Raw genomic sequence first — 24,399 nt, 5'->3', positions numbered from 1 at the left:
AATCTCTACAAAAGAAACAAGGTGTTGGTATAGAAATGTAAAGCTCTGCTAGATCTTTAGGATGACCAAAAGGTCATGAATTCCATTTTTTAGAGTGACACTCGTTAGGAGGGGCAGTCACGCATCTCGAAAGAGATTAGTTCTTTACCTAGAAGGGTAAGTAATACCCTAAAAGGAAACATATAATCTTAATCCACCACCAACATATTAATCATGTCTCTCAATTTAAATTAAACATTATAATAAAGACAAAAAAATATAATATATAGTACGCCTAATATAAAATTATAATATAAATTATATTTAATACTAAAATATAATATAAAATACACTCACCTTTTCACCATAAAATAAGAATATGAACATGTAGCACAAAGTGACTGTGGCACCCTAGTGAAACATAAAACTGTGGGTAAAAAAAACTTATCCCAATGAATATAAAAAATAAAACCGTTGGTAAAAAAACTGCCCAAAGTGAATTGGTGTCAAGCAGAAACAAAAGCCATTGCCCAACAGTATAAGGAATCACAGTGAAACAGTTAAAATCTACAAAGTCATTTTCATAGTTTCAGCCTTTCATGGTCTTGTGTAAGTAAAAGAAAATTTTATTTATCAGCCCATTGGAAGTAAATTTTATTTATCAGCCGTTGGAAGTAAATTTTATTTTTCAGCTCATTGAATCCAATGGAAATGGTTTTCACATCATATTACAAGCTATCACAAATGCATATAATTGACAACAAAAATGGCATCTACCGTGTATTTGATAGAATTTAATTAAATTCTTTTTGTTAAGCAAAAACGTTTTTATTTGCATAAAAAGTTATGGCCACCATTTAAACATGTTTGAAAACTACTCTGCAAAACTCAGTTGCTTTTAGCTTAAAAAATATTTTTCATAAAGCTCCCTTTAGTATATTACTTTTTCAAGATTTAGAAACTCCACCAAACACACAGACTTGAAAGGTATTCCAGTTTAATAAAATGCTTAACACTAAACTATAATCTATATACAAAATTTATTTTCTTAAAAAGTTTTGTTTCAATCCTTTTAACTTACAGAGTTCATTATCGGTGTCATAAGCTAGGATGTTAAGTATGTCGAATCCTAAGTGTCTATTTGCGAATTGGATATTGGACGGTAATAAAGGGAAGAGAAAGGCTTTAGAGTTATAAAATACACAATAGCTCCCAAGCCCCCTTTTCTTTTCATTTCCTTCTACAAACTACTCACAAACATACCATAAGGAAGATGTTGACAAAATATAGGCAATAGTCTCCTCCTTTGATCACCAAATTCTATGTTTATGATATATATTTAGCTATTTCTATACTTGCATCTACACAACAGTGAAAAAATATAATTATATGCATGCTGCAAGTGCTACTTCATTGTTCTCATTGCCTCAGAGTTCAGAACTATAATTTAGCAACTGTTGCTTTGAGCCAATCCCCCTAGCAAGAGAATGCATGCACATGCCAGCATCAAAGCATCAACAATGATCCCATATAACTAACATTATTCTCCCAGCAACAATTCTACATGCAATAAACTGATGAACAACCAACAATCATGAGCGTCTCAAGGCACGCGATTTGGAATACATCCCTCCTCGGTCCATAGATTTTAAGTTCCTTTGGCCGCAGCAGGATTCCTACCAAACTGGATGACCATTGGCTTGCCTTTTAATACATACCCATTCACTAGATTCTGTAACCAATGGTAATATGCAATAGAAACCATTAATATGGCAAGCAAGAAAAATATAACTAATTAATTCTTACAATAACCGTTCATTAGAATGAAAAGTGTCAAACTGCATATGCTATTTTAACAATCTCCCAAAACTACTGCAACAAACTATGATTTTTTTTACTGATTTAGCAAATTATGAAAAGGTTTTTTGACAAAAGATGATATCGGATTATAATGTAAAGGGAATAAAGACCAAAAACATAATCATAAACGAAGTTTTTTAACAATTAAAACGATGAAAACCAGTCTCCTTATAGAAACATACCAGACCATGATGAGCCAGTTCAATTGAGGGGAATGTTAGAAACGCTTGACCCCTCATTCTTCCTTCCTAAAATCCAGAACTAGCCATTAGTTTCAGGCTCCCAATTTATATTTTACAATATTTTAATGGAGATGTAAATAATGGTTAGTTGACCGAGATCAGGATTGAGTAATCATCGTCCGTATGTTGATATAAACGACAAGATTACAGAAGCTAATACTTATTTGGGATCTCTTTTTGCATAACATTATAAGGCAAGCAATCTTACCCCTGCAAGCGGAGAGGCTGTTTCTAGGATTCGAAACTATGACCTCTCTTTTTGCATAACATAAACAGCAAAAATTGATCTTGGTATAAAGTTTAAATGCTAACGAAGATCTTACCTGCATCAGTTTGATTTGGAGGCCAGACTTTGCAGCCTCAATACTTCCAAACAAGGATCCTTTGGCAATAAAAGAAAGACAAAGTAAAACACTGAATCAACACTTACATAATATTTATATAAAATGAAATTCTCAAAGAATTTCATATTTTCGTTGTTGGATTCTATATATATCATATTTGGCTGGTAAAGCGCTCATATTGCAAGCCAAAAGTATTAAACAAAACCTGAATCCACTAAAAGTCTTTAGAGGCTCACCAAATATAAAAGAGAAATCATCAGCAATCACATCCTTGGCAAGATTCTTAATATACAATACGGGAGCAGGATTTCCAGCAGTGTAGTTCTGCACAGTCCATCAGTTCAAAAACATAAGTCTCATGATTTATGAACATACATTTTTGCACACCAAAGCTTTCACAAAACCAAATAATTTTCACACTTGTAAATCCTGCACAATTCCCTAGTATTCGCTGTTATAGCAGGAACATTGGAAAATACAATGTATCAGATGAATTTGAAGATTAGTACTCACAAAGCCCAACAAGATTAATCACCTCATCGTCTAGAGGTCAGTAAATGCTGATGAAAACAAATTAGATACAAAAGGCCCAAGTGGGGTGATGAGAATTAATTGTTGCGTGAGTAAAAGGCTAACCAGTAGGAAGCATTTCTCACTTGAACTAGTCAAAGAAAAACTCAATAAGGGAGCTAATACAGGATTAAGACTGGGGAATTTAAGCTGCTACTACATATACTCCTAAATATATTTCAATGCTTGAAATCACAAAGTGTTTTTCATAATATAGGCAGGACAATTTGCTCCTCGGCTCAACCATGCTAGTGCAACTTAATAGTGAATGTGTAAAAGCTCATGAGCTTCAACCCTTGTTTTCAGGTAATCATCTAAAGGACATTATTTCAATTGAATATTAAGTTTCAAGCCCACATTTAATTACATTTAGACTTCTATTAGACTCAAAATCTTGTGAAAATTTTGGTAGACATTACTCCTTTTTTCCCTGTTTACAGGTAGATATTACACACTGGAGGTGAAGAAATACAAGATAAACGCAGGATACAGCACTGATATAAATTAAATCCATTGAGAGAACATCAATATTAATATCAATGTTAGTATCAATATAATATACAAACATAACAAAATAGAAGCATGTGGCCAATTCCTTAAGTTAAGTTGTTTTGTTTCATTGAAAATGATATTTGCAGAGTTTGAAAATTGAAACAGCAGAGAATTTCTACCATTAGTCCTGAGCTACATGTTATGAGCATATAATAAGTTAGGAGATTTTATGATGTCGGTGAAATATTTTTTGATCGAGCTGCCATACCCTAAATACCGAGTTGTGAATGTAGCACTATAAAACCTAGTAGGATAAGGCTCGGTAGTGGCTGGTGTGTATGTAGCAATGGAAGTGTATATATATTTGACATCCATACCTTAAACATCGGAAGAGATAATATTTCCTCGGGAGGCAACTTTCCGTTCTCTAATTCTTCGAGAGTCAAAAATTTGTTAGGATCTGGAACATCTTTGTCAGGGTCTTGTAACTCTAGTTTTGGCTCATCATCTTTATGTTCATTCGTGGTAGCTTTGATGTTTATCTGCAAAATTATCAGGCAAAAAAATATAAAGCTAAATACACTGTTAATACACTCCTGCAACCAATATCTTGGAAAGAAAATACCTGCAAGACAGGGTTCCTTTTCTTTATCATCGGGATTTCTTTTGGGACCAAGGTGGCTGGTTTTACTCCAACAGCCTCATGAGCTACGTCTTTATCAATGGCAGGGCCAACAATGGTCTCATGCCTGGGACGCTTTCGCCCAGACTTTTCTGTTCTTGCTCCATGCTCCTAAAAACACTTCATTACTTTCCTTTGATAAATAAATATTGCTAAAAAGATAGGGACAAAAAATCTCCTATTGGCTTCATATTTTTAGAGCATGATATTCATTTAGAAAATAAAATGTTTCAATAAGAATTGTGTCATGATATGTGATAGAACTTTATGGTGTCATTTGTCCCATAATAATTTTCTCAAACTGAAGTACAACAGGGAGGTGCAACCTAAGCAAACTGTGTAGCGATAAAAAGGACTTTTCAATGAAATATTACATTAATAAAAGTACATGTGTTGTATATGTAAATGGATGAAAAAAATTTGAATGCTTTATACCAATTTTGAAGCATTTAGGCAAATTGTCTAATATACAGTTATATAAAGGATGTAAACAATAAAAAACAAACATAGGCTCCAGCGATCTGATCCTTGTGAAGCATGGAAGATGTTACCTCATCTGAAGATTCCATCTCTGATTCACCACTGGACAGATCAGCAAGCTGAGGCTTCACAGTTACAGATGGAGGAGGCAGAGGTGGTGCCGGAGGTTGTACCTCTGGTGGTAATGGTGGTGTAGGCAGTGCCATACGAAATGGAGCTGGAATGTTCATTTTGTTCATCAAGTGAAGAACCTATATAAGAGTGTCACAAGATTAAAATTTGTGGGTAAGTACAAAATGAGTGCAAGGAAAACGCTACAGCTGGAAAAGAAACCAATAGATCCATGCAGCTTCATTTAATACTGGCACAACCTGAGTGTAAAAGCGGGGAACAGCAATCAAAGCATTTACAATGTTCGTAAGTATATTTCCATCTGGTGGAGGGTAAGCATACCTGTAAGCGAGTTTCATCAGACTATATGTAAACCAAACAAAATATTTCTACACTAAAAAGATGGTTTCAAAAACCATTTATCATACTTCATACATAGTACTTTCGATGATTAATAATCAGGATAGATCATGGTATTAGTATACATATTTAACATTCAGATTTATTTCATAGCCTACCACAAAAAAAACTTAGTTCAATAAGAGCTTCCCAACGAAATAATATTGGGTAAAACTATGCGTTGGAAATAATCAATGCTAAATCTAACAGCAAAAGCAGCATATGGACAGAAATAATCACCAAAAATCTAGACACTTGATATCATAAATGAGAGCAAAAAACAAATTTACACGTTGAAAATATTGTAGGTTGCAATGACATTCTGCTTCACCTATTACATTATGCTTGAATTGCATGCAATTAGAAAACATCCAAACATAATAAGATGTTAAGGGAGAGAGACTGAGGGAGAACATATAGACTACAAATTGCTAAATGTTAAAAGTCGTTCTCTTTCCAAGACATTTAATATACTTTTTTAGGAGAATGACATCAAGTAAAATGGGTAACCAATGCAGTTACGAACCAAAATTTTCATTTATATCTGTAGATCAGTTGCACAAAACTCTAACGAGTTCTTTTAAATTGATTGAAGATTCTATCCTATCAAACAATAGATTTTAAGTCTGTCCTTTACCAATTACAGTGACTTTCTTTCATTTCTTTCCCATTTCATTTTACTAAACCATGTGTTATATTTGTGCACCAGCTCCTAATCTTTTCACATGCTATGGCAGTAAAGCAACAAATAAAAAAAAAGACTGCGAAGTCAGGAAGAAGAAGCATACTCAAGGTGAGGAGGAAATGGATAGTCAACACCAAGTCTTTCAGCAACTGGCTCGGGAATAGGGAGACCTCCTGATCTTGTATCTCCGTCATTAGGTTTGGCTACATTTGCATTCTTCACCAACGGTGTTTTTGAGTCTTTTCCAAGTTGATCTCCAGTGATTTTTTCACCAATCTCATTTGGGTGACTAGCTCTCTCTGCTGACAGGACTTTACCAAGAAATCTCAACCTGACCAACCCAAGAAAACAAAGTAACAAACATATAAACCATTTAGTTTCGAAAGAACTTTATGATTTATCCTTGATCCATAGTGAATTCATTGGCATTTATTTTCTTTATAATGTTGCAAAATCAGAAATCAACTTACAAGGATATTAGAATGGATTCAAGCAAAAGAAATCAAAACAACATTATTGTGAAGCAAGGCCATAATTTCAAAAATGCAATCAATTTATGTCGCTATTTGAAATAAAAGACGTGTAGCAATAAGGCTTGGTTGTTGCATTTCAAATTAAAAACAGTTGTAAATACTTTATAATACCCATTTAGTTGACGATGAGCTTGAGATGCCAGAGTATCATTTTTGAAATCCACAAAAGCACAATTCCTCAACCTGCATTAGATAAAGCAATTATGATTTATGCATCAATTGTCAGTATATGTGGACACAACTATGATTTAGGCGTCTAACAGATAAGAAATATCACAATATTGAGAACTTTCTAACATTTTATAAATACACTAGAAAACAGCATCAGCACATGATATTCACAGAATATTAATAATTCACCAAAACTTGTACAACCTATCATTGCATACTTATGACCTTTAAGTCTGATAACACCTCATTAAATCTTTAACAAGGACAGATAAATGGCGACATTGAGGGTTCATAAATCGAGATTCATATCAATGTCAATAATCCAGAAAAGGGAACACAGAAAGGGGCCACTGCCAAGACTTACATGCTTATTGGTAAACAAATTAAATGGCAGCCGAATGTGTAAGACTCCCACCTAATGAGGTCTACAGCCTTACCCGCAAGGTGGACTATTTCCGGGATTTGAACCTATGACCTCTTGGTCACTAAGAGGCAATCTTAAGTTGCGCTAAGGCTCACCCTCTTGTTGTCAACAGGTTATCATAGAGGCCTCTTTGTTTAGGAATTCAAATCACCAATTGCACTTAAGGGTCCGGTTGTTTAGGTTAACAAAAGTGATTCTCTAGAAATGTTTTCATGAAATTCAGCTTCTATGAAAAGCTGAATTTCAGCTTAAGGGCCTGTTTTCTGAAGATTCCTCTCATAAAATCCGAGTTTCAGCTTAAGTGTGTTTACATTTGGTTACTTTGTATTCCAAAAGATCCTATGATAATAAAATAAAAACCCTATTTTTCAACCAAACAAATAAAAAAACCGAAGAGGGTATAATATAGTAATAAACCATTACCTGCCAGTAGAGCAAGAACGAACAGAGGAAGCCCCATAATGGGACAAGAGTCGAGAAAGGGTATCATGAGGAATGGCTTCAGGAAGGTGCTTAATTAAAAGGGTGATAGATGAATCCACAACTGCTGAAGGATTTGACTCCGAAAACTCCATTCCTTGAAATCCAAACTGATTCATGTTGTGGGAATTCAGAGAAGGATTTCCAGCAATGAAATATTAAAATGGTTCACTCTCCTTACATAGACAGGCATAAGAACTTCATAGGAGTATGTGGAAGCATGGGAGATGGCTAAAACTAGGATAAAAAAATAAATACTATATTTTTACTTTAAAATTTTAAATTTATATAGTCTACAAATTAGGGATGAAAATTAGCTAATATTATAATATATGAAATTTTAATAAAAATGCATATAAAATATAATTTAATTAATAATATTAGATTAAACTATTTAAAAACAAGTATGTTAGCATATTTAAAGGTAGTGTTCTAATAGCCTTTTAATATAATATGTCTTTAAATAGGGTAATAGGTTATACTTGACTTTTAAATAGGTCAAACCTAGACTTTAAAGGTGAAACACACACGACTATATGTTATATAGACTCGAAATGTTTAAGGCAAAATATGGTTTAACTAAACTTGTTTCCACCCATACAAATAATTATAAGTAGTGATAACAAAATGGGCTATCAAACTGTTTTGCTTGTACTTGCAATAATCCCGTAAAATTTAACTTGGTGAGGGTATGTTCGTATTGGCTTAACGAACAAAAAGTGAATGTCATACGTGTTTTAAAATGGGCTAACATACATGTAGGTGACCCACGAGTAAAAGTGTGTCCACTAAAATCAAACAAAATAGATTTTACTATGTAAAGTTTAAAGTTTCAATCTTCTCACATTTGTTCTGAAAACCCATGTGATTTTAAATAAATTTTCATGCGAGTGTTCCTATTAAGGTAATTTATATTTCTAATTTTTAAATAAAATTTTTGGTGTTTATTTTGTATTATTTTGTAGCTATTTTTACTTATATCTTACCTTAGTCCCACTTGCATTGCCATTTATTGTTGATATTTTAATATATGTTTTAGAAGGTTGAAGAAATGAGATAGAAAAATAAAATAAAAAACATGAGATAGCAAGAAAAAAGAGTTTACTCTTTGCTTTCTTTTCTTTTTGCAATACATGTTCTAGTATCTTAGTGTTTTTAGGCTTTCACATATAAAAAATTTCATTAGTGAATCTCAGTTGAGAGATCTTGAAGAGATATTTGTTCTTCTATTACCTCTATCCATTGCATATTTAACTTATCTATTTGATTGGTTTTCTTACTTGTTTCTTTTTCTTCAAATTCTCTTGGGTATTTTAAGGGGTCTTTGAAGGGTTTTTCCCTTTAAATTTTTGCATAATGTCTAAGTCTAAAAAACAACATACAAATAGACATAAGAGTGGATCGTGAAATGAGAGAAATAAGAGAAGATTGTACAATAAAACGGAAGAGTAATTCACGAAAAAAAGAGTAAACATGGAATGGAACTATGAAAGAGAAAATTGGACCTTCAATATTTTAGGTCGTTTTTATTGTATGTTTGCATGCCGCCTATTTAGCCCATTTGAAATGTCCGCAAAGTTAACAACCTAGTAGGTCAGGTGTGAGGAGCTAATGGGAAAAATATTGATGCATTATTCTCGTGCAATATCCATATTGTCATATCTAAATTGTAAGTCTTGCTTTTAGATTATTAACTTACACTATAAAAGTGTTGTCAAAATATATCATGTAACTCTACTTTGTACTTACAAAAGTTGACTACAATGGAGGTGCGAAGATAGAGAATAAGACATGTTGGACTGAGTGAACATGAAATAATACTTTTTGGGACTATTTTGTTGCACAAAAACTAAGTTGTGCAAGCTTATATTTTTCTTGATTTATTTTGTTTTTCCAAATATTGACTTCGTAATTTTAAATACTTGTATTATTTGTTATTTCAGGAAGAAAAAATATTGTTTGTTTATAACTTTATTTTAGGTTGTTTGATAATCTAAAATAATTTTCCCACTAATTTTTCCAAATGAAACATAAGGCAGAGAAACATAAATATTTAAAATATTAATACTTGAAAAGAGTTTTACATATGTATGACTATAGTTGTAGAAATAAAATAATAATAAATTAAAAAAATGAGACAGAAATGAATTTACAATTTGAAATAAAACATAAAGAAGTCAAAAGATATTTGGGGGTGTTAATGTTGGGTTATAAAAATATTTGAGGGCAAAAAAGGTTAGGATTGACACTTTTGTGTTTGTATGAAGGTAATAAAATATCCGGTGGAATAAAATTTTCCCACTAAAAATCTGTTTCCACATTTCAGTGTTTTTTTCATTCTCATGGAAGTGCTTGGAAATGTTTTATTCTCGTGTCTAAATGTAACACCCTGATTCAGTGAAATTAAAATAAGTAGACACGTGAAGAAATAATATATTGCGGAAGAAAAACCTTTTTGAAAATGTGAAATAAAATTTTCCAAATATCTTTATTATAAAAACAGGTGGAACTTCCTTGACAGATCCTTCAAAACAATATAAAATTTCACAACTTGTCAGAGATAAAATTTAATATACTGACTCAGGTGTTACATCCTACAAGAGAGCGACACACTACCTAGTCGTAAGAATTGTCTTTCCATTCCTTCGAACGATGGCACGATCATTCTCCATGAAGTCACGTACTCCCTAAAATATTAGGAGAGTAAGTACTTCCACTTATGGTATATAAACGACACATAAAATATCAAATTCACATAGCATCTATCATATAATCAATATCACATGGATGTAATCAAATGTGGAATGTCAATATCATGAGGTATAAGTATCTATTATGTCTATATTGAAACAACTATTAGTCTCTTAATGAGTGCATGGAGAAATGATTTCTATAGGGCCCCTAGACTCAACATTAACAGCAATGGTACCGACACTAGTCGAGATTGACTAGCGTCATGTTTTTCTAAGGAAGCGGGCAAGATGAATATCGCGTCGTGCCCACCATTGGTGACTCATTGACAAAGTACCATGCACTCAGTAGCGTCGGAAACCCTCCGTTCGGCAAAGATAGCCGCCATATCACCTTGAACACGATACCTTCAAGGGGGTGTCAAAGTCACCACAGTTAGTGCAAAAGGTCCCATCGGCTCAGGGGAGCTACCCCTTCCCATAACAACTCAACCTTTACCCTATTGTCCTCTCAACCAAGTCACGTAGACTAGGTAACCCTCTGGGTTCAAAACATAATTTACAGTGATGTGTCTTCTAGTAAACTATACTGCGCATAAATCGGTATAGTCGTATGGGTATACCATACTTCTCATAGGTATAACTTTGGATTCGGTTCTTTAAAAGTTTAGAAATCATTAGGTAATCACCATATTGTCAAAATTTAATCTTTTTAATAGGTAACTTTTTCATTTCATGAAGGAGACTTATTTTCGTAAAATTTTCAAGTATTTACTAAGTACTAAGAGAGGAATCTTCCAATAATTGCTTTTAAAAATAGGATTTTCATATCATATTATTTTTATGTGTTTTCCAAAAAATCGAAGTTCTTTTTCAATTTCCTTTTCGAATCGAAATTTAGACAACAATGCTCATAATTATGCTATGCCGACGAATTATGCAAATGTTTCACCAATTCAACTATGATAGCAAGCATCAGTCGTTGAACACAATAGCAATTAAATTTCAGAATTCACAGAAGTCAACTAATAGCACAATATACATATTTCCAGTACCACTACTCAAACCATTTAATCAACAAAGTTAGTTTAGACGAACTTATAAGTCTCGATACTCATCAGTTCGCGGCAAAAATTATAGTAATTGACTAAACTGTTTCGGCCGAACTTAGAGATGAACGATTATCTTCGGCATCAATTCTAAGTCTGCATATATGAAAATACTTCCCTCCATACATGCACCTCTACCGATCCTATTAATTTCTTGTCGTAGCTTGCCTGAGCGCCAAGTACCTGATTACGTGTTAAACGATTAATCTCAATATTTCGATTTTATTAAGAATCATTAAGAAGTTTTCCTAATAGGGCTTTAGACAGGTGAACATATCCGAATATTTTATTTGGATACAATTAGAGTCTTGACTGGGCACGATAAGAATCTCGTAGACAGTTTGGGTTCAAGGGCTCAGAATTAACCCGAAAGGTTTCGATTCGCTCTTGAACGAGTAGAGAATTTGATAAACTGAAACATACATGAGTACTACTAGGGTGGAACAGAATATTTGACATATTTTAGTTCATCTTAGGAAGTTTAAGAACCTTTAGGGTTTTATGAACTCACCGACTTCGGTTTAGAGCTTTCGGTGAGGAGAATGACATCTAGTTGTCATAGGATTCTCATAGTTAAAGTTTTGTCCAATAACTTTCATATGAAATTAGTTTAAATGGAATTGGACAGTCAGGCTAGGGTTTATGGACTAAACATCAAGTAATATTCAACCATGATATTTAGCCACAAGGTAGCCATACACTACATCAATGTAGAGAGCATAACTCTTGAATGACAAAATTAAAACATACACATTTTGTCATTTTAGAAAGAGTATTGAAGAAGGAAAAACTTTTGTATTTTATGTTTGTGGATTTTAGGCTGGTAGGACATGCTTTGGAAGACATCTTTATAGATTACCATAACCTCCTTGTCGACTAGTCTAGAACAAAATATGTTTTGGTAAAATAGGTATAACTCTCAAATGGCTGAATGGTTTGGAGAGAACTTTATCAATTTCAAAAGCTGGTTTGATAAGGGAGCTACCCCTTCCCATAACAACTCAACCTTTACCCTAGTGTCCTCTCAACCAAGTCACACAGACTAGGTACCCCTCTAGGTTCACAACATAATTTACAGTGATGTGTCTTCTAGTAAACTATACCGCGCATAAATCGGTATAGTCGTATGGGTATACCATACTTCTCATAGGTATAACTTTGGATTCGGTTCTTTAAAACTTTAGAAATCATTAGGTAATCACCATACTGTCAAAATTTAATCTTTTTAATAGGTGACTTTTTCATTTCATGAAGGAGACTTATTTTTGTAAAATTTTCAAGTATTTACTAAGTACTAAGAGAGGAATCTTCCAATCATTGCTTTAAAAATAGGATTTTCATATCATATTATTTTTATGTTTTCCAAAAAATCGAAGTTCTTTTCCAATTTCCTTTTCGAATCGAAATTTATACAACAATGCTCATAATTATGCCATGCCGACGAATTATGCAAATGTTTCACCAATTCAACTATGATAGCAAGCATCAGTCGTTGAACACAATAGCAATTAAATTTCAGAATTCACAGAAGTCAACTAATAGCACAATATACATATTTCCAGTACCACTACTCAAACCATTTAATCAACAAAGTTAGTTTAGACGAACTCATAAGTCTCGATACTCATCAGTTCGCGGCCACAACCATAGTAATTGACTAAACTGTTTCGGCCTAACTTAGAGATGAACGATTATCTTCGACATCAATTCTAAGTCTGCATATATGAAAATACTTCCCTCCATACATGCACCTCTACCGATCCTATTAATTTCTTGTCGTAGCTTGCCTGAGCGCCAAGTACCTGATTACGTGTTAAACGATTAATCTCAATATTTCGATTTTATTAAGAATCATTAAGAAGTTTTCCTAATAGGGCTTTAGACAGGTGAACATATCCGAATATTTTATTTGGATACAATTAGAGTCTTGACTGGGCACGATAAGAATCTCGTAGACAGTTTGGGTTCAAGGGCTCAGAATTAACCCGAAAGGTTTCGATTCGCTCTTGAACGAGTAGAGAATTTGATAAACTGAAACATACATGAGTACTACTAGGGTGGAACAGAATATTTGACATATTGTAGTTCATCCTAGAAAGTTTAAGAACCTTTAGGGTTCTATGAACTCGCCGACTTTGGTTTAGAGCTTTCGGCGAGGAGAATGACATCTAGTTGTCATAGGATTCTCATAATTAAAGTTTTGTCCAATAACTTTCTTATGAAATTAGTTTAAATGGAATTGGACATTCAGGCTAGGGTTTATGGACTAAACATCAAGTAATATTCAACCATGATATTTAGCCACAAGGTAGCCATACACTACATCAGTGTAGAGAGCATAACTCTTGAATGGCGAAATTAAAACATACACATTTTGTCATTTTAGAAAGAGTATTGAAGAAGGAAAAACTTTTGTATTTTATGTTTGTGGATTTTAGGCTAGTAGGACATGCTTTGGAAGACATCTTTATAGATTACCATAACCTCCTTCTTGACTAGTCTAGAACAAAATATGTTTTAGTAAAATAGGCATAACTCTCAAATGGCTGAATGGTTTGGAGAGAACTTTATCAATTTCAAAAGCTGGAAATGAAAAGTACTACGTAGACATCTTTGTATTTTTTATTTGTATATGATAAGAGGTTATCCTGCTCCTATGTATCCCTGGGTGCAATAGGGAAATCAAGACTACGTAGTTCTAGTTCGAAAATTGTTTAGCTATTTTGGTTAATCGTTAATGATTTAGAAAATATCGTTTGATTTATCGATTGAATTGATTAATATATAATTGTTTTGATTTGATGAGATTAATAGCTTAGAAACAGTGTTGATCGTAGACCTCCTTCTTATTTCCAGGGAGTTAGAGACGACTCGAACCATAAACTTACTATGAATAATCTTGTAAAATTAACTTGGAAAAAAATTTCTTACACATATAGAATTTAGTAATAAAATTTTGTTGATTATGTGTGTATAAGGAGTTAATAGTTTAGAGACGATGTTGGTTGTAGACCTTCTTCTCATTTTCGGAGAAGTTAGAGACGACTCGAACCATAACCTTACTATAAAAAAAACTCCATAAAACTTTATTTAATAAAATGGTTTCTAATTATTTATACATATAGAACTTTAGTGATAAAATAGTTTATTAATTATGTATATATATATATACACGTGGAATTAATAGTTTAGAGACGATATTGGTTGTAGACTTTCTTCTCATTTTTCGGAGAAGTTAGAGACAACTCGAACCATAACCTTACTGTATAATGTCATATTTAATTTTATTGACAAAATAGTTTTGCATTATTATTTATTGTCACATATGCCTTTATATTATTTAGTTTGAGATAATATGTATGATATTACTTATTTGGTGATAACCTAGTATCTAATTTACTATTCCCGTCACAACAACTGGTAAATAGAAAGAAGTAAAAAAAAAAGCATTAGGTTTCTATATGAATTAATTATAGGGATTTTGTAATGGGTTTAATTATCTATAGAATTAAGCATAACAAAACAATTATTCAAACAAATTAATATGACAAAAACTCAAATAAAAAACCAAACAAAACAAACATAACAAAATGTAAACCAGGGGTGGCATACGGGTTCTTTCAGAACCAAAAAACCCCAAATGGGATTTTTCCTAATACCCCATATTTCCCCAATCTCCTTTTTCCTTTAGCTTGGCTCACGACGGTAGTGGAGGGAGACGACTGGTGGAGCTTCGAAGACGCTATCCATTCATGGTGATTTGAAGAATCGGGGGTCATCCTCCCTATTTTTTTCGCTTTCTCTTCTCGGTTTTAATGGCCACGGCAATGATTAGGAGTTGATGGTGACCGAAATCATGCCGGTCAGGACGTCTTGGCTTCGAGTCTACGGTCTCATTTTTTGAAGCTTCCTCGGAAACGAATCGCAGTGGTCTTCTTCTTCTCTTTCAGCGAGTAGGTTGTCATGAACCAAAAATCTAAGCGGGTCGAGGTCGCGAAGGTGGCGGTGGTCCTACATCGACCTTTCGGGAACCACCTATCAAGGCCATGACTCGATGAACAGTTTGTACTCATCTCCTCAACCTCTTTATTTTCTTCATTTTTTGGGTTCTTATTTCTGATTATTCACCTTTTGCTATGCCTTTCTTATTTTTTATAGCTTACCATTATTGCAGAGGCTCATCAAAGCAAGGAAAGGGGGTGGGTATGAATGGTGTATGGTGGTGCCTATTCTCCGATGGGGGCAGAACCGAGTTGATGGCTTGCAAAAAGGGGACAGCGTGGGCAATTGCTGGCGATAGAAGCAAATGGCAACAAATTGGACGGCAACATGGAAAAGAAAAGGTATGCCGATACTTGAGGTAAGAGGATTTGGATTTCTTTGGGCTAGTCTTTATCGAGAGTATGCCTATCTATACGTTTATGTTTCTAGGATAAGCCCATTTTTGGATAACTTTTAACTATGACGTATTAGTAATTAGTTATTTAGATTACCTTGGGATGAATTCTCATATTGTTTTTAGAATCCGAATAAAACCAGAACCAGGATAGAAACCATTATTCAGGACAAAATGAAGATGACTTAAAGAAAAACTTAATTTTCTGTGAAATAATAAGGCAGAGGTCATGTCATTCATCATGATGTAGAATACTTAAGGTAACACATATTTTTAGAATACAAGTTTTCAATTCAATACACTGTAAAACATAGTTTTTTTACATAGAAAATAATTTATTTTTCACAAGTAACAAATGCATTACCTTTGAAGCTTGATCTCTATTCTCTTGTTTCGGAGATACTAGAATTGTTGAATTTGAGTTATATTGCTTGCTTGTTGTGTATAGGTGTATGAGTTGCTCTCTGATCGTTGTGCGATGTGTATATCTGTGCTCTGATTACTGGTTTTTTTTTATTGCTCTCTCTCCCCTCTGTATGCGCCTTTTGTAGCTCCTTTTATAGAGGCCAAGGCTGATTTGTAAAAAATTAAAGCAACCTTCCATTTGCCCTCTGATTCAGCAACGTGCCATGGCTTTTTAACTTTTGAAACTGGTCATCAATGTTGCATCAACAACTCTTTGATTTGCACCTCTTCAGTACTACTTTATGCTGATTTATGGCAGGTTTGATACTCCTCTGGAATTCCTAGAATTAATTCCCTGGATGCCTTTTGATGTATTTATCTTTAATGGTTGCTTTTTTTGAAATAATTCAAATAATTACTCCATTCATGCTGATTATTGCATCTGTAACTGTTTGAGAGGTTTTATGTTTTGCCAATGATGACTATAATTGGAGTAGAATGGTAACTGTCCTCTATTTTGTAACTCACGGCTGGCTTGGTCTGATTGCTTTGGAATATCTATTATTTAGATAAGTGTATGTGTAACCGAAAGAGAATATGTATTCTGGTTTGATGCTTTTGAACTACCATCTGCCTTATTCAGGAAATCATGGTTATAACTATCTTCAAAGAGGTATTTGTATGCTAGAAATATCAATCATATCCATTGTATGTACATTAGTAAGAACTTTTGTGACTGATTCCCCTAGCTTAATGTATCCATTCAAGAACAGTTCTATGTATATCTTTCTGACGAGGATTCTGCAAATCACGTTATTGTCATTGTCTTCATTTGCTGTTAATCCTCTTTCTCTTTTCCTTTTTTGAGTTTTTATCATGATTGAAATTTCACTACGGGTTCTTAATTCTAATATAATGCTATGATTGTAATCTCCTTTTGCAGTTACAACTGAGGGAATCAGGTGATGGAATGAGCACGCATAGCCTCATCTCCGTCCCGTTTATCCATGCTTCTTCATGGAGAGCCGGGAAATTGCTATCCGACGTGGTAAGCTGCATTAGGAAGTGGAGTTTGATGAGCTTGACATGTCTGAAAAATGGGAGGGACATTTGGTCCTCCGAGCCATTGAGATTGACAAAAGGGTGGTGCTGACTGTGCAAATACATGAACTTGGTGTAGAAAATGTTGCCAGTGATTAAAGGGTGATGGTGCTTGGTTAGGAAAGGATACTGCCATCAATTGTTGTGGAATTTGTGCAAGTGCACAGGTCATCAACAAGTAATTTGTTGTGGAATTTTCTAGGTGTTTGACTTGTTTGATACAAAGCACAGTGGGATACTTGATTTCGAAGAGTTTGCACGTGCTCTTTCTGTCTTTGCACCAATTGATGATAACATTGAGTGTAAGAATGACCAATTTTTAGAAGGCTTTAGATTCCTCTAGTCAAGATTTTTCTGGGGTGTGTTAGATAGGAAAGTGTATTTATTTGAGAGGGAGGTGATGCATATCTAATTTTTCTATTTTACATTTTCGATGCTGCATCTGTTATTGGTAGTGATACATATGCTTGTTGGCGATTCCCAACTTTCCCCTGCAGTTTCATTCCAGTTATATGATATCAAACAGCAAGGATTTATTGAGACATGAGGTAATTTTTTCTTATGCTGAATAAATGAAAAGGTTTTGACCCCTCGCCATGTTGGACTACTGTTCTATAGTGTTTAGGTTACCTGACAACCATTAGTGGAAATAATTATATTGGGAACTTGAATAAGCCTTAACTTGCACAATTTGTTTTTCGAAAGCCCACGTCTATTTCAATTTCAATTCCTTAATGGTCCAAGGCTCTGAGTTTCAGGAAACAACTCTATAATTTTTTTGGTTATATTTTTTTTATTCATGTGAGGGTGAGCCTCAGCATAACGGTAAAGTTGTTGCTTAGTGACCATGAGACTATAGGTTCAAATCCTAGAAACAGCTTATCCGCTCGTTGAGTTATGTGTATTAACAATAACAGAATCTTGAAAACATTTGTAATTCATCAACCGGAATGTACTTTAGTATGTTATATGACCTTGATTATGTGACAACCCGAATGAAAAGTTATTAAGTTAATCGAATTGAATTGGTAAAAAAATATTTCTAATCATTAGTTACGAACTAGACACTCACAAAACAAATCTGATTGGTTCTGAAATACTTTACAAATATGTTTGTTCCGAACTTGTTGTTGTGAAACTTTCGTACATTTTAATTTTGTAATTAAGTCGGACAAAAGTGAGTGTTCACAAACACATATCCAGAGGTGAAGTGTATGTTGTCTAGACACCTAAAAATCGAAGTCAGAATACTCTACGAGCTATAAATTCTCAGACCTCCGATTAGTGAGTATGTACTCATTTGTTCTCTTCAAGTAACGCATAACACGTTTGACTGCCTTTTAGTGATGCATTACGAGATTGCTCAAATATCTTCCCAAAAACTCCCTCGACAAGCGCTATGTCGGGATGTGTGCAAACTTGAGCATACGTTAGACTTCCTACACCATATGCATAAAGAATCTTTTGCATCTCGTATCTTTCAATGTCATTTATGGGGCACTGCTCAAGACTAAACTTGTCTCCCTTAGCTATAAGGGCATCCCTTGGTTTTCTTTCATTCATGCTAAATCTATCTAGAACTTTATCTATATAGCTTTCTTGTGACAACCTCAGGATACCTTGAGAACGATCGCTTAGTATATGAATACCTAATACAAAAGAAGTTTTCCCAAGATCTTTCATTTCGAAATTATTCGTTAAAAATCTCATGGTCTCATGCAATAGTCCAATATCATTGCTTGCAAGTAGTATATCATCGACATATAATACCAAAAATATAAATTAACTCCCACTAAACCTGCAGTACATACAGTCATCGATTTTATTTGCCTCAAAATCATACGAGGTAATAACTTGATGAAACTTGTGATTCTATTAATGAGAAGCTTGTTTAAGGCCATAGATGAATTTCTTTAATTTGCATACAATAGACTTTGAGCCAATTGACAAAAGTTTTATGGTTGCACCATATAAATCATTTCTTTAATATCACAATTTAGAAACGCAATCTTTACATCTATCTGATATAACTTTAAATCAAAATGAGATTCTAATGTCAATATTGTTATAAAAGAATCCTTCGAAGATATTGAAGAAAATGTTTCTTTATAATCAATGCCTTATTTTTTAGTGTAGCTTTTAACAACTAGACGAGCTTTATATCTATCATTATTACCTTTCAAATCCCTTTTAGTTTTAAATATTCATTTCCAACCAATAGATTTTGCACCTTTAGGTAATTTGACAAGATCCCAAACATCATTATCATGCATAGACTTCATCTCATCCTTCATGGCATCAATACACTTTTGAGAGTTAGAACTTTTCATGGCTTGACAAAAGTTCAATGGATCATCTTTTGTTAACCCGATGTCATCCTCATTTTCTTGAAGAAATGCAATATAATCATTAGGAATTGCACTTCTCCTCCCTCTAGTGGATATCCTTAATGACACTTCTACTTCTTGAGATTGTTTAATTTGTTCTATTGGTTTTAGGTAACAGTGGACTAAACACACCCAGAAGGGGGGTTGATAGGTGTTGCGGTTCCAAAATACCGCTTTTCGCACCAAAGTCCTATTCTGGAAAACGCACAGTTAATCGATTAACCCACTGACTTAATCAATTAAATTGCACAAAACATCAAGTTGCTGAATGGCTTGTTTGCACAACCACTCACCAATATTATAGAAACAATACAACATATATTTGAACAAAATTAATCTCTATATGACAGAATTACAAAATTCAGAATATCAGTTAAAATAGTAAATTAAACAACTTGGAAATTAAAGAGATAAAGGTTAGAAAAAGCCTGCAATGAGGATTTTTATCCTGGTTCGTTTTGCGGTCCACTGCAAAACTACGTCCAGTCCTTCCCTTCCAATTTCGAGAGATTTTCTTCACTAAAATTGAAACGAATGTATATTACATGCACACTTCCAATTACAAAACCTTAGATGATCCCTTCTTGAATTCCTAGAGCCCCTACCTTGGTTTGACTACTCTACTCGCCTAGGAAAACCTTTCCTACGATCTAGCCCCAACCAAGAATATGTTCTAAACTCAAGACCTCTAAGTCTTGGTGAAGACTCACTGAATCTCTTTGGTGGTAAAACACCAAGAGACGACTTTCCTTATCACAAAAAACATCACAAAAACATAATATTATGAAGCATAATATGGCTCAAATATTACAATTCAAATCCAACTGTAAACCATATACAAATCTCACAAATTAACAAGAATATATGAGTTTATAATCATGCAGAAACATGTAATTTCTACCATATGAAATCTCTAATAGAAATGCAAGAATCATGCGAGAAAAGATAGAATGATGAACACATTTAATCACATGCAATTGGATAACATTTTAAATCCTAAGCATGATACTATCTCTCACTATCTCACATGTATTTCTCTCTGCCTATATCATACACAATGAGCACGAAAAATATGTAACTTAGCAAATCTAAAAATGAATGAATGTATGTATAAAACATGGTGTAAAAACACAGTTTATATAGAAAAACTTTTAGACGCCCAGTTAATCGATTAAGTGCCCTTTTAATCGATTAACGAGCTGTTGAGAATAACTGAATTATGTTTTTCAGTTATCTGTTAAAACTGATTTCACATTAATCGATTAACGCCTTGCTTAATCGATTAACTGACACATTTTTCAGCTAAGAGATTAAATGGTAAACTACCTATATGTTATGCTTATTAACTATACATGTTTTACCATTATGTTATGCTTAAGATGCACAGATAACATGTATGATTAATGCATGAACATATACTAGTCTAGATAGCATGTCTCATATAAATGATATGATTGTTTTTAGGACTTGTAAAATTTGCATCTAGGTTTACCTAACCCATACTCAATAACTAAGACACATATCTAAGACTATTAATAATGACTCCTTTTGTGACTCTAGTCTAAACATGAAGCTCTTGAGTCCTTGCCATGTTGATTTGTTGAGTTATCTTTAAGCTTTCACTAAATCCTTGCCTTCATCAAAACATAGGCAATCTAATAGTGTTATCTTGACACTTTGCACTTTCAATCTCCCCCTTTTTGATGATGACAAACTCCACACCAAATTTTGTTTTGATGCATAGCTTGAAGATAGTCATAGAATGCATGATTGTTGATTTCAAAGTTAAAGCGCATAGCTAGACAATGGAAGTTGAATATTATTTACAACCTGCACACATGAAACAACAAAGCAACCTTTCTCCCCATTTTGACATTATAAAAAAGATAAACTAATGAATTTTGGTCAAAAGTAAGAAGAGTTATGAAATGAAACCAAACTGTAATTAATCAATTAATTTTGAGAATGTAATTAATCAACCAGTTGAAGGAAAAATTGAACACGTGCACATGTTGATAACATTTAGTCGATTAAATGAATGAGTTAATCGATTAGACTAATAGAATATAGTAATTGGACATATTTAATGACATGGAAGGTTATACAAGAACTAATAAAGCATGGAATGATCAAGCATTTTTATTATAGCATTCAAACAACAGGCTCAATCAAACATAAGAGATGTATATAACCAATCATGACCAAGTACCATTAACCATATATTCATACTATATTTGACATAGATAAGCATATTATGTACACAATTTAAAAAACAAAATGGTAACGATTTAAGTTCAAATGGCATGCATATCAAGTCATAATAGTTCAGCAAAAGTAGATAGTTAGAGTTACAACCCAAAAAGCAAAAAGAAAATATGTCTCAAAAGTACAAAGCAGCAAAACTCCTGAAAATTAGCCATATAGAAGAACTAAACCTAAGGCAATCTAGGGTCTAAGGTCTTCTAATCTAGGGATGCGGAGGAAGGTATCTGTCATCAGGAACTGTCAGACTACTATCACCATGGATGACGAATCTCAGCTTTTCAAATTCTGCACAAAACCTCTCATTATGTGCCTCAGCAGTGTTCTGAACAAAACTCCTCATAGCCTGATAGTGGTTATCAATATAGGCGACCTGATGTTCCTCAAATTGCTCCAAGTCTGTATGGTAGAAGTCCTTCAGAGACTGAAAGTGTAGATTCATTCTATTATTTAGCCTTTGCTCCATTGCGTGCAACTGAGCTAATCCAATGGACGGTTCCTACGGCGCGTTTCCAGTCGGCTCCCCTTGAGAACATTAGGCTGATCTGTTCCAGCGTGATCCTCATCATCAGATAGATCCAAATCCACGATAGTGTAATCCTCTTGGTATTGCCAAGTACCTCCATACTTGTAGATACCCATCTTTTGGATTAGGCTTTCACCAACAATGTGATCTTTATCAGAAGTCTCCGTGATGATGGTGTCAGACACATCAATATGCAGATAATCAATGATCCTCGAAATGAATATACTATAGGGTAGCATCTTGGATTGCAAGGAAGAGACATTATACATGACCTTTAGGATCTCCTCATGCCAATTAATCATAACATTCCTTAACAACATACATGAACTTCAAATCATTCACATTAGGTTGTGCATGATTTGTGTTCCTCTGAACTAAAATGTACGCTATCAGATAGTGAAGCAATCTATTCTCTACAGATAATGAACCAGCTTTTGTTAGATCTCCCTAGATATACAAATGGGGACCTCTCAAACAAAACTTGTAAACCTCAGTAGCATCAAAATCCTTAAGCCATTCACAATCACCTAGGCTAGCACCATTAGTGGATAAACCACCCACATTCATAAAGATATCACTATCCATCTCAAATAAGTTTCCAGAAACCATGGATCAATACTTGTCATCCTTATATCTAAAGTTGGAATAAAATTCTCTAATCAAAGCAGGGTACAGATTTCCCTTTAATTCCACAAACATGACAACTCCCTGAGCTTGCATACCTTGCGGAAATTCAAAATTTTGTTCCGCCATCTAGGTTAGATCAGCATACCTTATGTAAGTTGGTTTCCTACCCTGAAATTTTGACAACTGAGTCTCCAGAAGTATGAGAGAGTAGTAGGGATCTCCACGATCTTGCCTCACACTCCGATTTGAAGATGAAGCAGTAGGAGGCCTACGAGTGTGTTGAGCAGTTGTCTTGAACCTCTTTGAACGTCCTCTTTCCATTTTTGAGTGAAAATCTGTGAGTATATGAGAGGAGAAGAAGGATAAGGGATGGAACCTAAACTTAGGGTTTGGAATTGGGAATGGGGTGTCTTGGATGATTTGAGAGAAAATGGAATGAAATGAGGTGCAATATGAGTATAGGTGAGGTTTAATTCTTCTTTTAAGCCAAAATTTTGAATTTTGCCATTGCTTCTGAGATTTAGAGAGAAAAGGGGGAAGAGAGGGTTTGAAAAATGGCAAAAGCACTACTGTTTCTAATTTATCTACTATCATTAATCGATTAAAAGTTGTATATAATCGATTAATCATTGTTAAAATTCCAGATTTTCAGAGAAATGAGCCTAAGTAATCGATTAAAGTAAGATGTTAATCGATTAAATTTCATGAAAAATAAAATGTTGGCTACTGGAACTCATTGTAATCGATTAAGAGTTATGGTTAATCGATTAACAAATATCATTTTTGTAGAAACAAGAGGTTTTTTGGTTTTAGAAGCATGCAAATATTTCTAACTTATCATGCTAGATCATGAGTTATATTAGGAATATAATGCATTCAACAAATACACATTTTGAAGCATATAAGACATTTAACATGTGAAGCACATAATAAGGTTTTAGACGATTTTAATCAAGATATTTTTCATCAAGGATTCCAAGTTCTCTTCCAAGAACATAGAAAGTATCTCGTGAGTGGGGCTTGGTGAAAATATCAGCCAATTGCTAAGTAGTTTCAACAAATTCAAGCACACAATCGCCTTTTCGTACATGGTCACACAAGAAATCATGTCTAATTTCTATATGCTTGGTTCTCGAATGCAAAACGAGATTTTTGGATAGGTTTATGGCACTTGTATTATCATATTTTATAAGGCTCTTTTATAGATTAAGTCCAAAGTCCTTAAGTTGCTGCTTCATCCATAGGATTTGAGCGCAACAACACCGACGACAATGTATTTCGCTTCAACGGTGGACAAAGCAACATAAGCTTGCTTTTTACTGTGCCATGCAACTAAGGAATTGCCTAGTAAGTAACAAGTCCCACTAGTGCTCTTCTGATCCAACTTACATACAACAAAATCGGAATCGGAATACCCTACCAAGGATAATGAGGCATCCCTAGG

At 33.9% G+C, this 24,399-nt stretch overlaps 1 protein-coding gene and 1 long non-coding RNA gene across 2 annotated transcripts; one reads left to right on the top strand and one right to left on the bottom strand.

Annotated features, from left to right (window-relative positions):
• On the bottom strand, positions 1,267–7,679 carry LOC109357611 (U11/U12 small nuclear ribonucleoprotein 65 kDa protein). The gene is made up of 11 exons (XM_019601581.1): positions 7,396–7,679; positions 6,489–6,560; positions 5,948–6,175; positions 5,021–5,102; positions 4,721–4,900; positions 4,113–4,280; positions 3,865–4,029; positions 2,662–2,749; positions 2,405–2,463; positions 2,022–2,087; positions 1,267–1,711 (listed from the first exon to the last, which is right to left on the bottom strand). Exons 1-11 carry the CDS (start codon positions 7,569–7,571, stop codon positions 1,628–1,630), a joined length of 1,368 nt encoding a protein of 455 aa, XP_019457126.1. The 5' UTR covers positions 7,572–7,679; the 3' UTR covers positions 1,267–1,627.
• LOC109358125 lies at positions 14,882–17,916 on the top strand. The gene is made up of 3 exons (XR_002108912.1): positions 14,882–15,312; positions 15,426–16,371; positions 16,996–17,916. It is a non-coding gene; the product is annotated as an uncharacterized LOC109358125 (long non-coding RNA).

This window comes from Lupinus angustifolius, chromosome LG10, assembly GCF_001865875.1.
Source record: "Lupinus angustifolius cultivar Tanjil chromosome LG10, LupAngTanjil_v1.0, whole genome shotgun sequence".
Lineage (NCBI taxonomy): Eukaryota > Viridiplantae > Streptophyta > Magnoliopsida > Fabales > Fabaceae > Lupinus > Lupinus angustifolius.
Note: the sequence above shows the minus strand (reverse complement) of the source record. Positions and strands in the feature narration are given on the sequence as shown.